This window comes from Eimeria mitis, genomic scaffold (genome assembly GCF_000499745.2).
Source record: "Eimeria mitis Houghton genomic scaffold, Emh_scaff50, whole genome shotgun sequence".
Taxonomy (NCBI): domain Eukaryota; phylum Apicomplexa; class Conoidasida; order Eucoccidiorida; family Eimeriidae; genus Eimeria; species Eimeria mitis.
Window position 1 is genome coordinate 14,009 of NW_013573300.1, and position 19,454 is coordinate 33,462.

Here is a 19,454-nt window from a genome sequence, read left to right on the forward strand (position 1 = left end):
TGCGCATTACTTCTATTCGCCTAGATTCTTTAGCTGTTAGCCGCTCCTACTCATAGGACGAAGTTAAATGCTTATTATTATATCTAAAAACATAAGGAACGTTCTCGGTTTCCAGAACTTCCAGTGTTTCTGGCATACCCTGCTGAATCCGATGGCATTACACTGCCTCCCCACCTGCAAGTTCCTTCCGCTCATCACTAAGTATTCTTTTCCTAACACGTGTATGAAAAACCTTACGCAGTTTTGTTTCTTGACGTGTTGTTTATGCACAGCTTTTTCTGTCGGTGCTCTCGCGAAGAGCGTAAACAATTCTGCAGAAGAACGCGGGCACGATGCAGCTGTGCCCCCGACACGAAGGACAACAGGGCGATCCCCGGCTAGCATCACGCCTAATACACGTTATAGTGCCTCAAATTCAGTTCCTCTGAAGCCTCTACCAACATTAAGGGCATCCAACTATGCAGCACATTCTGCTCGAGGCAGATTAGACGGGCTCTGTTTGCGGTCGCAGACAGGGATTACAGAAGGTCCAATATTAACACATTAAGCTCATCTCGAACGTTTTTCGTGACGATGTATCTTGATACGATAGATAAGCCTTTCAGGCCGAAGACTTGTAGACCGAGGTGATGCACTCTCAACGGGCCGACCGCCTAGCCGATGGTCCGTCCACCAAGGGTTCAAGGGTATATTGGAACTGCCGAACATCAACACTAAGTGGGCAGAAAAAATGTGTGTGTCCATTTCTTATTAGCTGTGAAACAACTATAATACTAACTTTAGGCGGACAACGTCCAGTCTTTTCGCACAGGACAGCAGCTAACGAATCGGCGATGGTCACCGTGGCAGCTGAGGGCGCCATTGCCTAGCTGTGGGCTGGAAGATCACGGCCTAGATTTCAGCAGCACTTTGAAATTTATGCACACAGCAAGGAAAAAGGAGTACTTTGTTCTGGTAAATTTGCTCTAGGAGTCTGGACAGGCACAATAAGTTGTTTGTTAGCGGAACCGACGGCGGCGAGTGCCGGTGAAATGCGGCGGTCACGTTTTCCCCAGCTGTGCAGCAGGTAACGTACACAAGAAAACCCCTACAAACAGCAGAATTCTATGTATTGATTCACGTTCATCTGCTTTGCATGTTGTGCTACCCGCTGGACTTCTCCCTCTTGCTGAACAAGTGCCTCGAGCGGGGCGCAGGCGCCGCCGACAACCGTGCCGGTGCTGTTCGGGCAGCGTGATTTCTTCTGTAAAGTGGTTAAATCTACCGTTTTCGAGATATATCCAGGCTGCAGACGCTTTACAGTGTCTTCCATTTGATCTCACACTGGTGCCCCGGGCCAGCTTCGCGGGGAGCTGCGTTACTACCGGCAGCAATTAGAGAATTCGACGTGTTCCTGATTGAACCTACTGTTTTTCAGGGTGTACCCTTTTTGGGGCTGATAGATGCGTCTTCTCAAGTTAGCATATCCTGCTTGACTTTTGCGTGCTCGCGGAAGAATACCCGGCATATCTGGAACGACCGCGACGATGAAGCTCTTTATCCTCACGTCATTAGTAGCCGCGGGAGCTACTTGCCTTGCCCTCGCATCAGCAAAAGGGGAAAGGTCAAGTCAGACTGGAAACAGAAACACACATCGAGGAAATGCAGATGGTGCGCACCCTCTGCTTTCGTTAGTGTAGTTATTTGCCTCAATGCGTTTCGCCGACGCCATCGAGGGATATCGGGCACGTTTCTGTGATATGGCACTTGCTTTAGGTTTCCAAGATGAAATGAAAATGTATTTAGTAGATCTCCCTCTACGACTTCCAAGAGGATTGGAGATCACGGAACCGTCATCCGGTATGCTAGCCAACGCCCTTCCACGACTGCAGTCTTACCCTTAACTGACCTGCAAATATTCTCACCACTGCACCACTGTGACCCTTCCCGTATCCCAGTTTTAAACTTTTGGCATTCAAACAGCAGTTGATGGTTCATCACATGAGGAAGTGCGTCACTTGCTCAGATGCCACTGCGGAGTCTAACATGCGCGTACTACTGGATGTTCTCGGGGACAACGAGATGCTGGAAGCCCTTGAGGGTACGTTTGCACGAGTTGCCTTTTGCTGTGGGCCATCCTACCTAATCGATAGCATTCAATCCTCCTTTTTATGTACCGCATCTCGGAACCGAACTGCGAGCTGCAGATGCGCTCGTTGTCTGTTCGTACAGGAGAGAAGCGGCAAACGTGTGCTCAGTTGCAGGCCACTGCCTGTCCTGAGTACTTCAAGAGCATATCTTGTGATACGGTAAACATGATAGAACTGCGACAGTCTCTTATACAAGCGGAGACTCAGATTAGCTCGTCAGACGGGGCTCCAGAGGCATGTACCGACGCGTTGCGCCAAGGCCTCATGCTTTTTGACATATTCGTCATAAGCGAGCCACTCAAAGAGTTCCAGAGAGACCCTTCTGCAGGACCCCGTCATGCTCTAAATCACCTCTTTTCCACCCTCAACCTAGCCTCTAAGGCGGGTGTACAACAACAAGCTGAACAACAGTCCGCTGAAGCCGCCAGACCGACAACTGGCGGCGGCGTCGTCGCTGAAGAGTTTATCGAAATGTGAGGGCGGTTTAATTCTCGTGCACTATGGTAATACAGCTGCACCCCTTTGTCTCTTGGCCTCATCGGCACCTGTGTTTTGGAGCCTTCCCATGCGAGCAGGAAAAGATTAAAGAACAAGTCGAAGGCAACTCAAGAATCTCCAGAACGGACTGCCTCCTCTCCAGGCAGCTTGCAGGCTATCCTTAGCGAATATCCAGAAGCATATCTAGCATTTGCAGGAACAGGTGGTCCAATTGGTAAGTTCTTGCCTGCGTAAGGGAAGATGCACTTCTCACTTGCTTGTAGGGAATATGAAAGCAATGCGCAGAGGGCAGAGGGCCTTTTGGGCTCGCACTTTCATGAGCGTTAAAGCCTGGCATTCATTCACCTACGCACAAAGCCTCTGAAAGTGCCCTTTAGTGAGCCTTAGTTGGGGCGGTAAGGGAGCTTATGACCAACTGTTTCCGAAGCCATCGGTCGTATCGGTGTCGCATTTATCTTGTGCAGCTTCCCTTATCGTCAACTGGTTCACTCAAGCCTTTCTGCGCTTCGATGAATTCTTCGGGGAAAACGAAGGCAACCGGCGCCCATTGGCCCCTCTGCCGAAGCTCCTGAGCAGCGGTCATGAGCATAGGCTCTCAAGTATATACAGAATGTGCGGTAGTGTGCTAGGGTCCAAGCGAAAGGGTTCTAAACTAGCCCCAAACATTTTAACTATTCCCAGAGAGTACTTTACACGAAAGTCTCTGCTTGCAGGCCTCCCGCGCACCTCCTGTGACCTGATGCTCCAAGCCACCTTCGCGTTGCACCTTGGTAAGTAACGTGAAAAAGCAAAGCTGGAAGGACCGTAACTGGGTATCACTCAGAATGTTTCATGCTATCCTGGCAGACTTTCGTTCACCTGCATCGTATGTGTGTATTGGTATGATTCACAGCGGAGATGCATGCCATCGAACGTATAAACAGTCTGCAGCAGATGCTCCCTCCAGAGGAACTGGAGTACTCTCTGCCTTTGGAGCTGTATGCTGGCGGAAGGATGAATTTCCAACGGCTTTGCATGGGCTTCAGCTCTCGCCGGGGTGCAGAAGTCCTATTAGATGTACCTTGCTTGTACGAAGACACTGTTCTTGCGAGCATAGAGGCAAACGCTGAGAAGACAGGAGCTGCTGCAGAAGAGGGAACGTCCTTGCTGGAGTCAACTGAGCAAGAACAGCGAGAAGCTCCATCGAGGGCAGTCCGTAAAAACGCCCTCTTGGACTTCCTACTGCTTCAACTTAGAGGCGGGAATTATAAGGCAGCCGCGCATCTGCTTGGCAATGACTCTGCGCCGTGTAAGCATACCTGTTTTTCTTGCACTCCCACAAACAAACCCACAAACAAATGTGTGCGGGGCACTTGTCACGAACTTTGCAATTGTTGGGCTTTGCTCCATAGGGTGGGATCTACTCTACATGATTGACTCGAGGACTTCCTCCGATATTATGAAGAGCTATAAAAAAGGCAAGCTACGTTGCTAATGACGTGCTCAAGTACATTGGTTTAAGGCAGGTGACAAACATACGGTGGAAACGTCCGGCCCAGACACTGTCGTAATTTATTCACATACTGTGCGTCTCAGGGTCCTCTCTTTGCAAAAAGGTTCTCAAAAAGCTAGGTTCGAGAGCTGCCAGTGCCAATGAAGAGAGCATTATGTGCTCTGCAGCCTGGCAAAACGAAGTCTGGGACAAGCGACTCCATTGTCAGTCAAAACTTGTCAGCTTGCAGTGCTCTGCATTGGGAAACTTCTTCGACATTCTCGACCGCCGTACGCCGCACTCATGTAATTTGGGCTAGTAGTAACAGGCTTCAACAACCGTTCTTTCTGCTTGCGACTGCCTCTCTTTCACATCAAAATGCTTGTGGTGGGTGGTTCCGTTGAGTTTCAGGATTTATCGGGCAAATCGGTGACTTGCTAAACTCCACAGCCAAAGAAGCTGCATGCGGAAGCGCTACTGCGAAGTGCCCTAAAAAGGCAGTGGCCAGGCAAAGTCCCTTAAAGGCGCTTGGCAGTCAACCGACTGTGCTTTCTCAGTTCCTTCCGCGAGGCCCCGTTGGAGAAGGCATATTTCGCATTTTCGTTTTACTCAGTGGCAACAGATGGAAAAACAGTAAAGAACTCGTCTCCTGTTCCGGTGAGTCCTGTGAGAAGGCAATTATGAACGATAGCATATTCAGCTGCATCAGGTCCACCACTTATACTTCTGTCTTACTGTTTTGTGACTTTTCGTGCCCCTTTTCTCTCTACAGATGGCGTCGAAAACATACTCCGCAACTTTACAGCTTTGGTTTCCGACCGTGCGACATCCGTGCTGCTCTCCCGGTGGCTACCGCGGGCTGTACAAAAACTCATGAAAAAGCACTTGCGCCGAAAGTATTCGAGGCGGCACTTCCGCTGTAAGTAAATACCGATGATTCAAATGTCCAGATCCAGTCGTCAGCCAATGACATGACAGATAATGCTTTCATTCTTGTGCCATATTAGCATGGCGATTCTGAGTGGCGTGGGGAGACATAAAAGGCACGTTATTTTTGATTGCGCTTGTTCAGTCTTATCATCGAAACTCCCATCTGCTTTCTACATGAAGCTTCGCTCATGTGTAGATGTCGTAGTTCATCCGCTTGTTTTCGAGCATCTGAATCAGCTGGCGTTCACTGGCTCAGAGCCGTCCGGCGCTAGAAGTCGCGCTGGCGGTATTTCAGAAAGGCTTGACAAGATCATAGCTGAGACCGCTACACAAGGACTTCCGCAGCAATTAAAGGTTCGCTTACTCTACGTGTGTTGTTGCAAGCAAGCAAAGTCCGTGAGCAGAGCAAGAGACAACGATGCAACTTTGGTAGGTTCTGCCTCTCCAATCGTGTGTGCGGCTTGCCTCTTAGAAAAAGCTTCAAGCGGGAGAAAAGACAACTATGAAAGATTTCAATGGGATCAACTTTTCTCTTGTTCATCCGCCAACGCCAAAAACCTGGCAGGAATACCTTAGGTTGGAGCTCGAAGATAGCTTAGTTGCCTGGTTGATGAGGCCAGGGAGTCGAGAAAGGATACAGCACGAATGCAGGGGAGGGAGAGGTTCGAACATTGCTGCCCTTTTCAGGGACAGCTTAGATCTTCTGAAGAGCTCCGACACTGAAAATCTCGCACTGATTGGGAAAGTCGTCAGCCCAAAAGAGACCTCCGTTGGCAGGCCGTTGCGGCTTAAATCCTTTATTTATAAGCTACTGAGGCTTCCATCTTACAAGACCCAGCACCATTCGTTTGTTGCAATCAACCTTCGTATTCGTGAGGCTCTGGAGTTAGTGCGGGTCTTGGTAGAAGTCTACACACAGAACAAGGGAGTGTTTGAGAACCAGGAGGTATTTATGACAGCTGTTATTGACCTCTTTGAGCACTTTGAAGAGAAGAGCAGAACTACATCAGGGGGACCGCTTGGGGTGAGTTCAGTTTTGGTGCCTGGCGTCCATAATGCCACAGCACTGTGGAATTCTTGCGCAGTAGCTCTCTCTTGAATGTATGTGTTCGGCTAACAGTTAGGTAAATGCATGTGCTTATGCTGTTCTACAGGTTCCACAAAGCGTTCTGGCGCCCCCACTACACCGCCGCTACGCCTCATTGTCCACGCCAGATCGACTCAAAGAACTCAAGGATAGCGCAATGAGCCATTTCTTCCGCCACATCTGGACACTTGTTTTCTCCGTTTCCGCGAACAATATATTGAACTCGGGGAACCTGGATGCCCTTGAGAAGACATTTTCGAACGAAGCCTGGCAAACGTCAATCAATGATCCTTTTCAGGCAAGGAATATCGCACCGAGGCTCAACAGCTACCCTGAAAGAGTTTTAACGCTGAGGCTGTCAAACCCTTGACAAAAATCCTTCAGCGCCGCTCTTGCGTTTGTTCTTTTTGCAGGCAAGTTCGTTCGGAATGGTATTGATGGGAGGGGATGTAGGGCTACGACTTTTCAACCAAATGCTTCCTACAACTCAGAAGAGGATGCTAAAGAAGGCAAAATATGGTTCACCTACAGTTTTTACCAGCCAGATGCAACTAACGGGCAGCTTGCTCTCCGCTAGCGGTCACTCAGGGCTCGGAATGTTCCTGCATGCCCAGTCGGTGTACTTTGGGTTAATGATCAAGAAGTGGGTTCAAAAGCGTACAGAAGACAGAATCCGCGAAATCATCTCTTGGTTAACTCTAGGCTTGTTCTTCGCTTCTTCTTTGGTTCAGTAAGACTTTCCTATACTGTGCATGCGTTAAACCTTGGGATATGGCTTAATAATCGAACTTTTGGACTCAACTACAATTCATCGTCCCTTACGATACAGTGTTTCCACGTGAGAATCAGTACTAACCCTATTATTCTTCTACAACTTATTGTTGTCTTGCAGAGTCACAGAAGGGGTCACAGAAATTGCCAGCACTGGAAATGAAACAGGTCAAGCCAGCATGACGACAGGTTGTCCCCCAATAGGCTTGTGTATGGACGACAGCGGCAATGCATTCGTCGGCAATCCCACAGGCTCGCCTGCATTGACTGCTCTACAAGCTATTATGAAGACAGGGATCATGGCGAGCATCGCCGTGTTTGCTGGTCCTCTTATTGCTGTGTACAACATAGCCGTTTCTCAATTTAGTATTCTGAGCCGCTTGGAGATGGTGAGAAGTGAACGTAGGGAGCAGCGAAACAACATGTTCGCAAGTGCCGCTTTATGTAGTCGCATACATTTCCATAAAGGCGCAATTGTACAAGGGATTTCGGCATCATGCGCACTGTTTCTGTCACTGTTTCCGTCTCAGGCGATCGGAAATACTTGCAAACAGTTGGTAAGTCGGCTTGCGAAGAGCAAAACCATCACAAACATCAAGGAGCTGTTCGCAACAAAGCAGGATCGGATGAAATCGAGAGAGGCAGCGGCAGCTAAAAAGAACGCAAGTCTTGGCGACGAAGTTGAACAGTCCTTAACTGCATTCTTCCAAGGGCACGAGCAGAAGAGGTGCCAACAGTAGACTCCATTATTTGTGCAGCATGGTTCTAGTTATACCCAGCCTATGCAATCGTTTTTAGGGTTTTCAGGCTCGATTACAGCTTTGTTTTGCTAGTGCAAACACATAGCTCCACATATCTTGGTCACGTACGTTCATTTACCTTTTAAAAGCAGCACACGCTGCCACATTTTTTTACGCTGGGATAATAAATCCCCACTTTAAGCTCCTACTTGTCTAACAGAACGCCCTTTTTATTGTTAAACCTACCCAACAGTCGATTTTATCATGTGAAAATAAAAGCAGAATGCACATGCGTGCATTGCATCTATTAGTTGACTCCTGGAAAGGGAAGCGCACGTAGTTGTTGTGCAGTTGACCGTTCCAGGAAGCTGATGTTAAGCCACATATGCACACAGAAAATCTACGAACGGGAAGAATAATGAAGGCACAGTGTTTAAGAGCTTCAAAATGCACCCAGGAACTCGCAAGTCCATTCTCTTGCACGGGCAAGAAAGCAGCACCGGCGTTCGCAGGATTTCTAAAACTGATAGGACTCTAAATTGAGTGACAACCTATCATTTTCTCTAGTGTTTATCGTAATAGCGAGAACACACTGCACAAATGTAAGCGAAAGGGCTGATAGTTTCAAAAGAACCGACACGGCAGGCGCCGGCAAATGGAAACCATCAGCTGAAGGCGCAACGCCTCTTGAAATGTTGGGCATACTGACGGCCGGCAGTATTCCCATGGACGTCATAACGGGGCAAACCGCTGTCCTCTCCAGCCTCTGAATTCGCCAAACCGTTTTCTCCATGCTGTTCCGAGTGTACCAAATCCGGCTCTTTCGGCATTCTCGCGATCAAACTTGTTTCCCCCGCACGGAAACAGATCGCCAATTACGGCAAGTAGTGTGGATGAGTGTCCCACTGTGATGGATGGAATCATCACTGTAAATACACCGCAGGAGGCGCTCGCTCTTGAATGGAGAATCAGCCCCTCGGCATTCCAACCAGCCGTCTGCCAAGTGGCCTTCGGATGTCGATGCACAGAGGCGTTGAGCGTCCGTCGCTATCCAACTCATGCACTGCCCCGCTCACTCATCTGTTGCACACGTGCCACACAAGGAGACGGACTCTTGATTGTAAGAACTACATCGCATCACCTCCTTAATGACCGTTACTAGCTAGGTGACCAGGTATCGCATCCACCGTGGTCTTAGAATTACACAATTTATGGACTAGGTGAAGAAGCCTGCGTGGCATCAGGCTTACCATCCCATTCTGCATCTTGCGCTGCTTCACCTGCATAAGGAGAAAGAACAGCATATGCACACATGGCTGAATTGCAACAGCGTTCCGCTAGGAGTGACATTACTAATCATGCACAGGCTAGCACAAAGTGCCACCAAACATTGGTCATTGCAACGGATTTGTGTATTGCACGCCATGCGATGCAGAAATCAATCTCCCAGACAGACCGTCTCTTTATATACAGGAGCAGAGCACTCAAGTCAGTCACTGGCCCTTACCTTCCGCATGAATGTCGCCTGGTGCATCATCTGGGGTACTTGCGTAGTCGTCGAAGTCCACGGAGATGGCTGACTCGGCTCTCGCTGGCCGGTCGGTTCCCCCTACTGTCTCATCTATTGGGTTTTCCGATGGACCGCTCGAGGCAGATTGCCTATCAGAAGCACAGAAGCAAGAATGAGATGAGAGAAAAACATGCTGGCGGAGAACGCGAGCCACCTATGGCGCCAGCACATGCCCCAACGTAGAAGCATACTTAAGCACCAAGTTCAAGCACTCCACTTACCCCCTGCTATTATTGTAGTACATCCCTCCAGCACCTCCGAGAAGAAGAAGGGCTGCAATAACCCCTAGTGCAGCGTACATAGCTACATTACTGCCCTCTGAAGCATGCGCACACAGCATGCATTCATAGAACCCAGGATAATTCCCAATGCGATGCAGTTTCGTCCCCTTGTTGCGTTTTTGCGCAACCAATCCAAGCATGCTGACCTTCGACTCGTGCAAGACAGCACGCCTCTTCCTCCGTTGCTCCCAGTGAGTCCCTGATGCACTGTTCCTTGTCCTCGTCCGACTGTTCCTTGCATGTTTCCGTCAAGTGCTTGCAGCAAGTTGAGTAGCAATCAAGCCTGCACTCTCCTTCACTGTCCCGTAGGATATCGCCCCCAACTTTGCAGAGGTCACTGCACTCTGGAGACATTTCTGTGCAGTCCTCGCCTATATAACCAGGCTTGCAAACGCAGGTTAATTTTTCACTGTCACAAGCTGTGTTCCCAGAGCATACTTCTCCACTTTCACCGCAAGGTTCCGGTACAGCGCAGTCCTTCCCCCCCCAGCCAGGCATGCATGTGCAGTTGCCAGTTGTCGGATCGCATTTCCCATCGTTGAGGCATTGCGTGGCTGAGCACAAGTCCTTGCAATTTGGCGCTGGAAATTCCGGAGCGCATTCGCATGTGTTTGAGCTGTTGCAAACGCCATTAGGCTCGTTGCAGTCACTGTCAGATTCGCAGCAATTGCTTTCAAATATCTCGCAGTTGAGCCCGCTATAACACTTGGGACACCTGCAGTGCCCTGTCAAGTCGTTGCAGACGCCGCCGTTCAAGCAAGTAACCCCAGTGCACCCACTGTTATCGCATTTGTCTCCAGTAATAGAAGGAGCGCACTGGCAGCTGTTGTACACACACGTGCCTTGTGGAGCATTGCAGTCGCTATCTGTCTCACAGCACCGAGGGTTCTCAGTCTCACAGTGATCACCCGAAAAGCAGGCTGGACATTTGCACTTGCCCGATGGCATCTCGCATTCACCGCCGTTCTCGCAAACAACTTTTTCACAAGCGCTGGTTTCGCAGCGGGACCCCGTAAATCCTTCTGGGCAGACGCAGATCCCGTTGGGCATCTGACAGGTGCCGCCGTTAAGACACGACACAGTGTCACAAGCTCCACTTTCACACATCGGGCCACTGAATCCCGCATTGCACTTGCACTTGTTGCTCTTGCACGATCCATGCCCGTTGCAATCCGCGTCCGAGCTGCAACACCCTGACACCGGGGTCTCACAGTTGGCCCCAGTGAAGCAAGCAGGGCACTTACACGTGCCGCTGGGAAGCTCACATGTGCCTCCATTTTTGCACGGGTTAGAGGAGCACGGTCCCGGGAGAATTGCTTCTGAAGGGGGTTCCTTTGCAAGACTGGGGTCAGCAGCGCTCAGCGCAGTGAAGGAAATTGCCCCCTCTACTTTGAAGATGCAAGTCGGCACAGTGGAATACATGTTGCAGGTTCCTTTCTGGCCGCTGGAACCGTCAGGCAACCAGGAAGACCAAAATATTGAAGAGCTGCCTGTACCTCCCACCCCAGATGGACTGTCATCGCTACTGGCCTCGAACACTGCCTCTCCGCACGCTCCTGCAGTTCCCGTGGAAGAGGAAGCCACCTTCAGCGGAGTGCATACTCCTCCCGAAATTGTCCCAAACACGACGTTCTTCAGAGGCTCCCTTGGCGCTGCAACGCAAAAACAATACGACCAGAGATGTACATGTCAAGACAGCATGTGCAGCTGCTCCTTCCGCACAACCACGCCAAAATTTCAGACGTTGCCTCTCAAAAACGCAATTAGAAACAGACTAAGTAAAAGATAGTGCAGAATCAAAGTTCACAGGCTGTTTCGCCAAACAGCAACTGGAAAAAGACAAAGCAAATAATACAGTACAGTCGAAGTCTACAGCTACGGCTTACGACAACTTACGACAAGCTGTTTCGTAATCGGGTCTGGTGAACGCTGAGACGTATGTGTATTTGGAAGATTCAACCGTCTTATGGGCCTTCACACAGTACTTGGCATTAGAATCTGTTGCCGTCTTGACGGCACAATTACTTCCCATGTACGTCTGCGTGTGGTATCCAAGGATAAGACATTCAGAAGTGGAATGATTAAACGAGGCAGGTAAGCTGCGGTAGCAGGGTCTGTTCGTATCCCATGGCCAGCACATGCTGGTGCAACGAGATAACTGAGAACACAAGAATGGGTCGTTAGCGAGGGTGGGAGATTTCATAGAGCGCGTCTTCAGAGGAGGGGAATAGGGAGGACAGCCGACACCGTTCCCAATAAAATCGTATCCTTGGTGCCCTCCCTTTCCGTGGAAGGCATATGCTTTTTCAGCCAGAGAAGTTCCTGGCAGTGAGGTGTCAAGAAACACAAGAGGATTGTCTAGCGTGACAAAGCTGCAGGCTGAGGGATCGTACTCGGCGTCCTGCAGCATGTCGTTCTGGTAGACAGCCTGGTTAAATGGGCACTTGACCAAGTACCCAGAATACATACTCCATCCTGACTTGTCCATGGGCACTTCAGATGTTCCGCGGGAAGCGGAAGACGAGCATCCCTGAGTCGAGAAAGGCATCGTGTTGCCATGAATCTCATTTGTGAAACGATCTTCATCATCAACTGGATTCCCCGACCTGTCGACGAATGCGATATACTTCCCATAATTAGGGCAGGCCCCCACAGCCATGAGCCGTTGTCCCAAGTAGCGCTGGGTGTCTACCTCTGCATCGCTTCGCGTGCAGTAGCCCTTGCTGGACCGATCCCACATTGTCGCATAGCCAACTTTGACTCCCGCTGTCTGGTTACCTGCATACAGATAGCCAAAACAAATTCACAACCACTATCTGCTCAATCTGCAACCACCACAAGAGCAGAAGATACGAAAAGCGAGGTACTCGGTAGAGCTGAACTAAATGCAATTAAACCGACTACCCCGCCCTCATTCCCCCAATAATTTCCCTCTGCAGGGGTACAGTCAGTGACCTTCCCCCGCTAAAAATGAAACTAGATCCGAATATTGGGGATGATAAGAAACCACGCCATTCTCCAACGCCTTACGTGGAAGCCACTTGTACGTCTTGCCTTTGTATACAGCTGACTGCAAGCCAGAACCGGTTTTGGCCCACTCCAACTGGATGTGGTTTGCCGGAATATTGAACCGGTTCATGTAATCAGTAGCAGAAACGCCATTGTGCACTGAGTGACAAGAAGAGGGGATGGGGGAAAATGTGGAAATAAGGAAAAGTGGAGCCAGAAGGCCGCAAAGACGAACGAGTCGACTCATTTTTGCAGGGGAGTGGATGTTTGCAAGGAAGTTAAGGTTTAGGCAAGCGCCAACTCCATAAGGATCAAACTGTATAGGACCAGGCCCTATGAGCTGGTGGCTCTGACTTATAACCCAGGGAATAGCTCAAGTCGATGTTGTTCCGTTTGGCATCACGGTTCAAACGGTGCGACTCGGGCAAATCTGAGGGAAGAGAAAAGGGCAAGAGGAACATCCAGATACGGTGGTAGTGCTAGGGAAATCTAAAGCGTTGTGGTGAGAGCAGACACCGTGAAATAGGCTGGAGCACATACGAGTGCGCGGTAGAGGCTGAGATCAATGGAAAACGTTGAAAAAAGCGCTCAGAGCAAACCAATGCAGAGAATAAGACAGATGAGAAGGAAATGTAAGGTGAATTCTCTCAACTAATGGTTTGTTACAAGGGGAATGACCCGTAAGTTTGACGAGGAGGACCGATGAAGACCGAACCGGTCGCTTCAGGGAGCGATGCGCACAGGAGGAGAGCGCGCATAGCAAACAGCGACGGAACTAAAATTTGAAAAAATGTGTACAAATCCCTCGAAAAGAAACACCAAATATCGGGGGAGCAGCTCGAAAGGAAAAGCCCTGCAGCTGCTGCCTCGGTGGCTAGCCGCCGGCCAGGAATATAACTGGGGAAATCAGGGGGATTCTTCGCGCAGATCTAACAGCACTCGGTCGAATATACCGATATTCTCATTATATATCATCTTCCGAAGATGATGCCATGCTTCCACGCCAACGAGTAGCAAAAGAAGACCGCTAGCTTTCGCCTGCATGCAAAACGATTCCCGTGCGCATGCACTCGACACCGCAGACTGAGTACCCTTCGTCTCACGTCCTCTATATCTTTGGCGGCTGGACAATTGCGAAGGAACACCCCTTACAATGAGACACTAACCCTGTGGGGTTACTATCGGGTCCTGCTGGCTGCGGGAGGTCGATGGTGCTCCGGGACTACACTTTGGTGTCCGTGGACCCGTTTGTGAACTAGAATGTTTCCTAAGATTTTTCTAATCTTACAAAAAGGCAGCACGCAAAACACAGCTCTCTCCTGTTCATACGGCCGTGAGATCATTGGGAATAAGTTACGGTGGCTCCTGTGCCAGATGCAGCAGGCCCGTTTCTACGGCCTGTCGCGCCGGCTTACCTGAGAAGTTCGGTGCTTTCAGGGCGGCAAACAAAAATAGGCTACGGAGGAGGGCCACTACCCTCAGGAGAGGATGGCGGCTGCCAGGAACTTCACTAGCAAATAGTCGTTTCCACTCATGATTCTACTAGTCCGTTTTTGCACGTCCATTACAGAAGCGTGCAAAAGTGATAGGAGAGGGCTCCTTGCAGCAACCCTAACGTGTAGACCGCCTAGTTGCCATATAGTATCATCCGTAGTCGCCCACAAGTGTGCCCAGTAGGGGAATAGCATCTGCCCATTGAGCGGCCGTACGAGTTTTGTTCCCGTTCTTTTCCATACTCTGGGGGAGGTTGCTGCTCTGCACTAAATGGATGCTCCGAGCAGCCTACTTCTCATTTTTACTGAAGGCAGATGCACCTATTGAGTTTTGCAGTTCATTGGCGACTGCTTAGTGTATTCGTGTACGCCTCGCTAGACGCTGCTGTGTGTGCTGCGGGCCTGAGTGGGTACGCTTTCGGGCATTCTTTAATCCTGAAACCTAAGTTCTAAGCACTACACCGCGCCATATGAGCGTGTATGTGCAAACCAAAAGTGACAAAGCAAATACCCGTTCCCCAGGTGTTCATGCGGGGCTGGCGGGGGGCGAAGGTTCGGGAAGTTCCTTCTGCAGTAGGTCTGGGGTTGTCCTGTGGTAAGGACTCGTCTATGTTATACTTGATTAGCTGAGCCTTTGCCAAATTGACTGTATCTCTGAAGGCATTGAGCCTCACGACGTATCCTGTGACATCGGCACGCGATCCGGCTCGTTGCTGGGGGGTTCTTCTGCTGCTCGAAAGACGAGACCCTGGAGCTCTTTCTCTACCCGTTGAAATTCCCGGCAAGTGTTGGGTGTACCGACAGCTGCCAAGGCTGCCCCCTTTGGCCGAGTCGGCGTTGCTGCTGCTGCTGCATCGGCAGCACCCAGAGCAGCAATAGCAGCAGAGAAGCCTGAGGCACGTCCGCGGGAAGCCACAGGCGACATAGACTGGCTGCTGAGTCGTCGCCTGGCAGGCTGTCGAGCTGGAGTGCGGTTGGGGGTTTTAGGCAGCTGGCGCTGGTACGCCAGCGCCTCCCCTGCATCTGCAGCATCACCCCACACGCGAGACCGCCGCACAGGAGACTGTTCCCTAGAAGCAATCGGCGTTCCGGAGCTGCGGCACCGGGGAGAGCGCATCGGCGATTGCCTTTCTTGCAACTCTTTCAAGCTGTGACGAAATCCCAGGCGAATAGAGGCTCCGTCAGGAAGCTCTCCATCCCCTGTGGAAGCTGCACACGCGTTTTTGTCGGGGGGCAGGAAGGTGAAGAGGGACTGTAAACGCAAATGCAAATTGCTTAAAAACAAACGGTCAAAGCCAGGCTCCCGAATACGCTAATCAGAGAGAAATCACAAGCTTCCAACAAGCTAACAAGCTGCTAGAGCCCATAGGCATCTCCCATGCACATCGTACAGAACAACCCGAGCACAGAAGAGCAGGCAACCAACCGCAGCAGAGGTTGGGTAACAAGCGGACCATGGGGTGTTATGAGGACGAAGAAAAACCACAGCACAATATGTCAGTTTGAATGCACTACCCTACGTGTTACATCAGTGTGAAGGCACAAACCGACGGGAATGAGCCAATTAGTTTCACCCCTTTGGCAGCTGTCTGTTGCTGTTTGTGCAGGAATTGTGAAGAACAAAGCAATTTGGCATTTATGTAAAGTTGTACGGATGTGATGTTTGTGTTTGTTTCTAGACATGTTGGTATGTGCGCTAATATGGTCTGTTCTTGGGTTGAAGCGGATGCTTATGGGCGCGAGTGAGAGAAGTCTGCATTCGGCATGCAACGTGACGGACCCGATCCTGCTTGCGCTGGTCTGTGAGTCTTGTGTATATATCTTTCCTTAGAGCGCTCGCGTCTTCTGTCCCAGGCACTGCTGCCAATTGCTCCAGCCACCTGTCTCTTGACAGCTCCTCCTCTTTCCGTTCGCCCTCATCGTACCCCAACAACAGCAGCCGCTGTGCCCGTGTCAGTACACCCGAGGCGGGCTGCAACAGCTGCTTCTGCAATTGCAGCCACTGGTTTTGTCCCTCAAACGGCAGCAAAGCTACTAGCAGCAGACTTTGCACAGTCAGCGGTTGATGCCTGCAGCGCAGAACACGGAAACCAGCACCCCATACGCATGGATGGAACATACACTGATAACTGACAGCAGAGGCTTCCCTTTTAGCAACGGTGCTGCGGCAGAGCAGTCGGTGTCGCCTCATGCTCACCCCTAACTGTGGGAATCAGTGATACACGGCTCTGTGCCACTTCTTACCACTTGGAAAGCCGCAAATGGGTGGTGCGGAATGCGCGCAACTGCTCCAGTAGCGCCGCGTCGTCTTCTGCAAGCCCTTCATCTGTCCTTTGTTGTTGCCGTGACTGCTGTTGCGCCCGCTGCTGCTGCTTCTGCGGTTTCTGCTGCCGTTGCCCCCCCCAACTCCCCCCCCAAGTCCATTCTTCAGGTCCAAGATCTTCGAGGACCTGCAGCTGCTGCCGTCGCGCTGCTAAGTGGAACAGCACCATGTCCTGCTGCTGTTGCTGCTGTTGCTGTATGGCCTCTGCTGCAGCACTGTAACGCTTCCTGCTGCTGCTCCGGCAACGCGGCGTCCCAACAGAGTTCCGCCTGCTGCTTCGGGGAGTCCTCTGCACAAAATCGGCGGCAGCGGCCGCAGCTGTGGCGGAAGCTACAGATGCCTGTTCATCTTGCTTCTGCAGTTGTTGCAGCACAAGCTGCTGTTGTATGCGTACATGCCGCAGCAGCTGATGCTGCTTCTCCTGCTGCTGCAGTTGAGGGGCCAGGATGTGCTCTCGAAGCCACCTCCGATGACGCTGTTGTCTTTCTTTCCAGTCCGTTTTTACGTATACGTATGCCGTTCTCCCCTCAGAAGACACCCACATACTGCTGCTGATTTGGTGCTTTATCTCCGCGCCCTTTAAGTCAAATCGAGATATCAAGTCTGCAAACGAACCGAAACAGGAACATGCCCATGCATACATGCACAGGAGGCTACGAGCACGAGTCGGCTGCCGAAGGATACTAATCATGGAGCATTAGTGAGGGGACCGAAAACAAGTGTGAGTTTGGGTACAATTTGGACATAAGCGTCGTGTAATCTGCGCTGCATGCAGAGCCTTAGGCATTGGTGCCTTCGACTCTTTGCCGCGTTCAGCCTCAGCCTGTCTAGCTGACTCACCGTTCCTAAAGGAGAGGTAAAACCACCACGTCTCTGTCTGCATGAACATGTGCGTAATGCTGCAAACCAGAAATGGCGAAAACAGGAGAAGCAACGACAGCAGCGCACAATCAAATGTCATGTAAAAGCAAGCAGGTCCGTATCGCAATGCATAGCCACAGCAAGCGCCACGAGAAAGCAAAGCAATAGGTTTGCTCGCACTTCAGACGGATCAGTGCACTGAAAGAGGTGTCGATACAGTGGAGCGTGGGTGTCGGGTGCAGTGTTGTTCCGTGTGTCGGGGCAACAATTGAACATAGATGACAGGAGATTTAGTTTACAAGTTTATTAGGGGCCCTTCCATGGCAGCGTCGAAGGAGTAGGCATGGGTAACGCCTTCTAGGTCAAGGAATGCCGAAAGGTCATCGTGGGCAAAGGCCACAGCGCGCATAGGTCTGGCCTCAAACAGCTCCTGAATATCTTTGTTCAGAACGCTCTTCGTCTCTGTGTCTGCCACTGGCTTTTCCAACCCAGCGCTCGTCTCTGCCTTGGCAGCCACCAACGGATCCCGATCCCGATCCCGCAGCCGCGCCGACGCCTCCCGCAGCAGCAGACACCGCTGTGTTTCCAGAGACAGCCCAAACGCTTGCGGGCACTTTTCTATCCCTGCAAAGGCCAGCCAACGACAACCAAACAAGCGCATCATCTGCTCACCGATGTAACCGTCTACACGCCTCATATGATCGTTAAAAAGGTGCCCTAAGGTGCAGCAACTGAATATCCTCAGTAATATGCAACAAAAACAAACAACAATAGCTAGGGAGCAAGCACGCATGCGGCATTGAGAGACGCACGCCAACAGCACGGTTGTGGACGATGCACACGGAAACCTGCAAAATGGTGTTGGCTGCTAAGAGTGATGCAGTTTCTGTCGTCAATGCAACAGAAACCGCAGCAGATAGACGTTGAAGCGCCAGCAACAGGAGCAGCAGACGCCCCGCTGCGTACCTAGACAAGCTAGCCAGTCGTGCTCGTAAGCAGCTATCGCGCTAGGGGCACCCCGTCCGCTTCCGAGATCACAGAAGACACTGAACTGGTCGGCTCCGTACTGTTTGGCATAAGCCACGACCTAAACAGAGCATGGATACAGCTGAAAGTACACTTAATACTTGAGCATAAATGTCAGGACTTGACGGGAACCAGCACCGTGTGCCTGTGCCAGCTTTCAGCCCTGCCTCGCTTGAGTGCGGTTGCAGCTGCCGTTCTTCTTCTAAGGAAAGCAGCAGCAGCCGCCGCGTGTTCGCCTGTGCCTCCAGAGGAGCTTAGGCGTTACCTGCTTGATGAAGCTTTCGATCATTTCACCGTACATGCCAGCGGTGGAGGTGGCGATTTGGGCTGTGTGGCCTCTGTAGAGGAAGGCCGTGGGCTTTGATTCGTACGAGGCGGGATCAATAGCGCGCGCGTCTGCGGCAAAGGCGCTGGCGGAGGCGACTGCAGCCTCTGTCATGTCACGCGCCGCTTTCTCGGCTTCTTCTTGTGATGGGCAGTCATCTTTGCACGCATTGTCTACACACGACCGTGCTGGCGAGCCAGGCGTAACTTCCTGAGGAGGCGAATGCTTCCTCCGAGACTGACAAACAGAAAAAACAAGAGCAAACGCCTTGCCAGCCTCTCGAATGATCAGCTAGTTTCCTCCAGCAGTCTAGTGACATGCAGCAGTATAACAGCATTTCGGTCGCCCTTCACGTTAATAACAACACGACCGAGCACGTCCGGTAATACATAGATAGATACGGCGAAGGTGAACTCGCGGACTCGAAAAGGCTTACCGGTGTGCCATCACGGCGAGAACGGCGGACCCCGGACTGCTGGGCAGCGGCGACGTAAGGAGCCGAGCAGCAAGCTGCGGAGCGCCTGCGTCGCTGAACAGAAGCGGAGGAAGACGTAGGATGACGCCGTGGGGGGTCTGGTTGAGAAAGCGGGAAGGAAATGCCTTCTTCTTCCCACAGTATCGAGTCGTGAGTCGATGCATGCGTAGAGATGTCCCACATTCCCCCCTGCCCCTCCACATCCGTAGGGAAGACCGCCTCGCACGCTGATTTCGCGGTTTCAAGAGGCGGAGAGCTCATCTGAGCCAAGAAACCTGAATTACAGCCAGTCTAGCGCACCTCCCTCAGGGCCTGGCGCGGCTGTCCATGGGTTTCAGAACGTCATCAGTGGCACAAACATAAACAAAAACACGGAGCAAGACCGAAACGACAACAAAATGCGAGAAAAGAGCGGGAAATTAAGATCGAGGTGGGGGGCTCTAGGGAGCTCGAAATTCAGTCTTC

The 19,454-nt window shown here is 51.2% G+C and overlaps 3 protein-coding genes across 3 annotated transcripts; 1 reads left to right on the top strand and 2 right to left on the bottom strand.

The window, feature by feature from the left end:
- Positions 1-1,968: 1,968 nt before the first annotated feature.
- On the top strand, positions 1,969-7,626 carry EMH_0049690 (uncharacterized protein; the record flags this gene model as incomplete). Its single annotated transcript, XM_013500089.1, has 14 exons — positions 1,969-2,080; positions 2,212-2,602; positions 2,705-2,841; positions 3,092-3,226; positions 3,341-3,397; positions 3,520-3,915; positions 4,287-4,388; positions 4,510-4,755; positions 4,871-5,017; positions 5,171-5,382; positions 5,501-6,052; positions 6,529-6,845; positions 7,008-7,275; positions 7,417-7,626. 14 exons carry the CDS (start codon positions 1,969-1,971, stop codon positions 7,624-7,626), a joined length of 3,282 nt encoding a protein of 1,093 aa, XP_013355543.1.
- Positions 7,627-8,835: 1,209 nt separating this feature from the next.
- EMH_0049800 (EGF-like domain-containing protein, putative) lies at positions 8,836-12,733 on the bottom strand (the record flags this gene model as incomplete). The annotated part of the gene is made up of 6 exons (XM_013500090.1): positions 8,836-8,906; positions 9,134-9,285; positions 9,418-9,514; positions 9,624-11,129; positions 11,374-12,255; positions 12,508-12,733. The coding sequence occupies 6 exons, from the start codon at positions 12,731-12,733 to the stop codon at positions 8,836-8,838; spliced, it is 2,934 nt and encodes a 977-aa protein (XP_013355544.1).
- Positions 12,734-14,649: 1,916 nt separating this feature from the next.
- Positions 14,650-19,250, bottom strand: EMH_0049910 (uncharacterized protein; the record flags this gene model as incomplete). Its single annotated transcript, XM_013500091.1, has 8 exons — positions 14,650-15,231; positions 15,760-16,048; positions 16,224-16,905; positions 17,143-17,201; positions 17,463-17,787; positions 18,130-18,250; positions 18,455-18,751; positions 18,951-19,250. The coding sequence occupies 8 exons, from the start codon at positions 19,248-19,250 to the stop codon at positions 14,650-14,652; spliced, it is 2,655 nt and encodes an 884-aa protein (XP_013355545.1).
- Between the last annotated feature and the right edge of the window lie 204 nt (positions 19,251-19,454).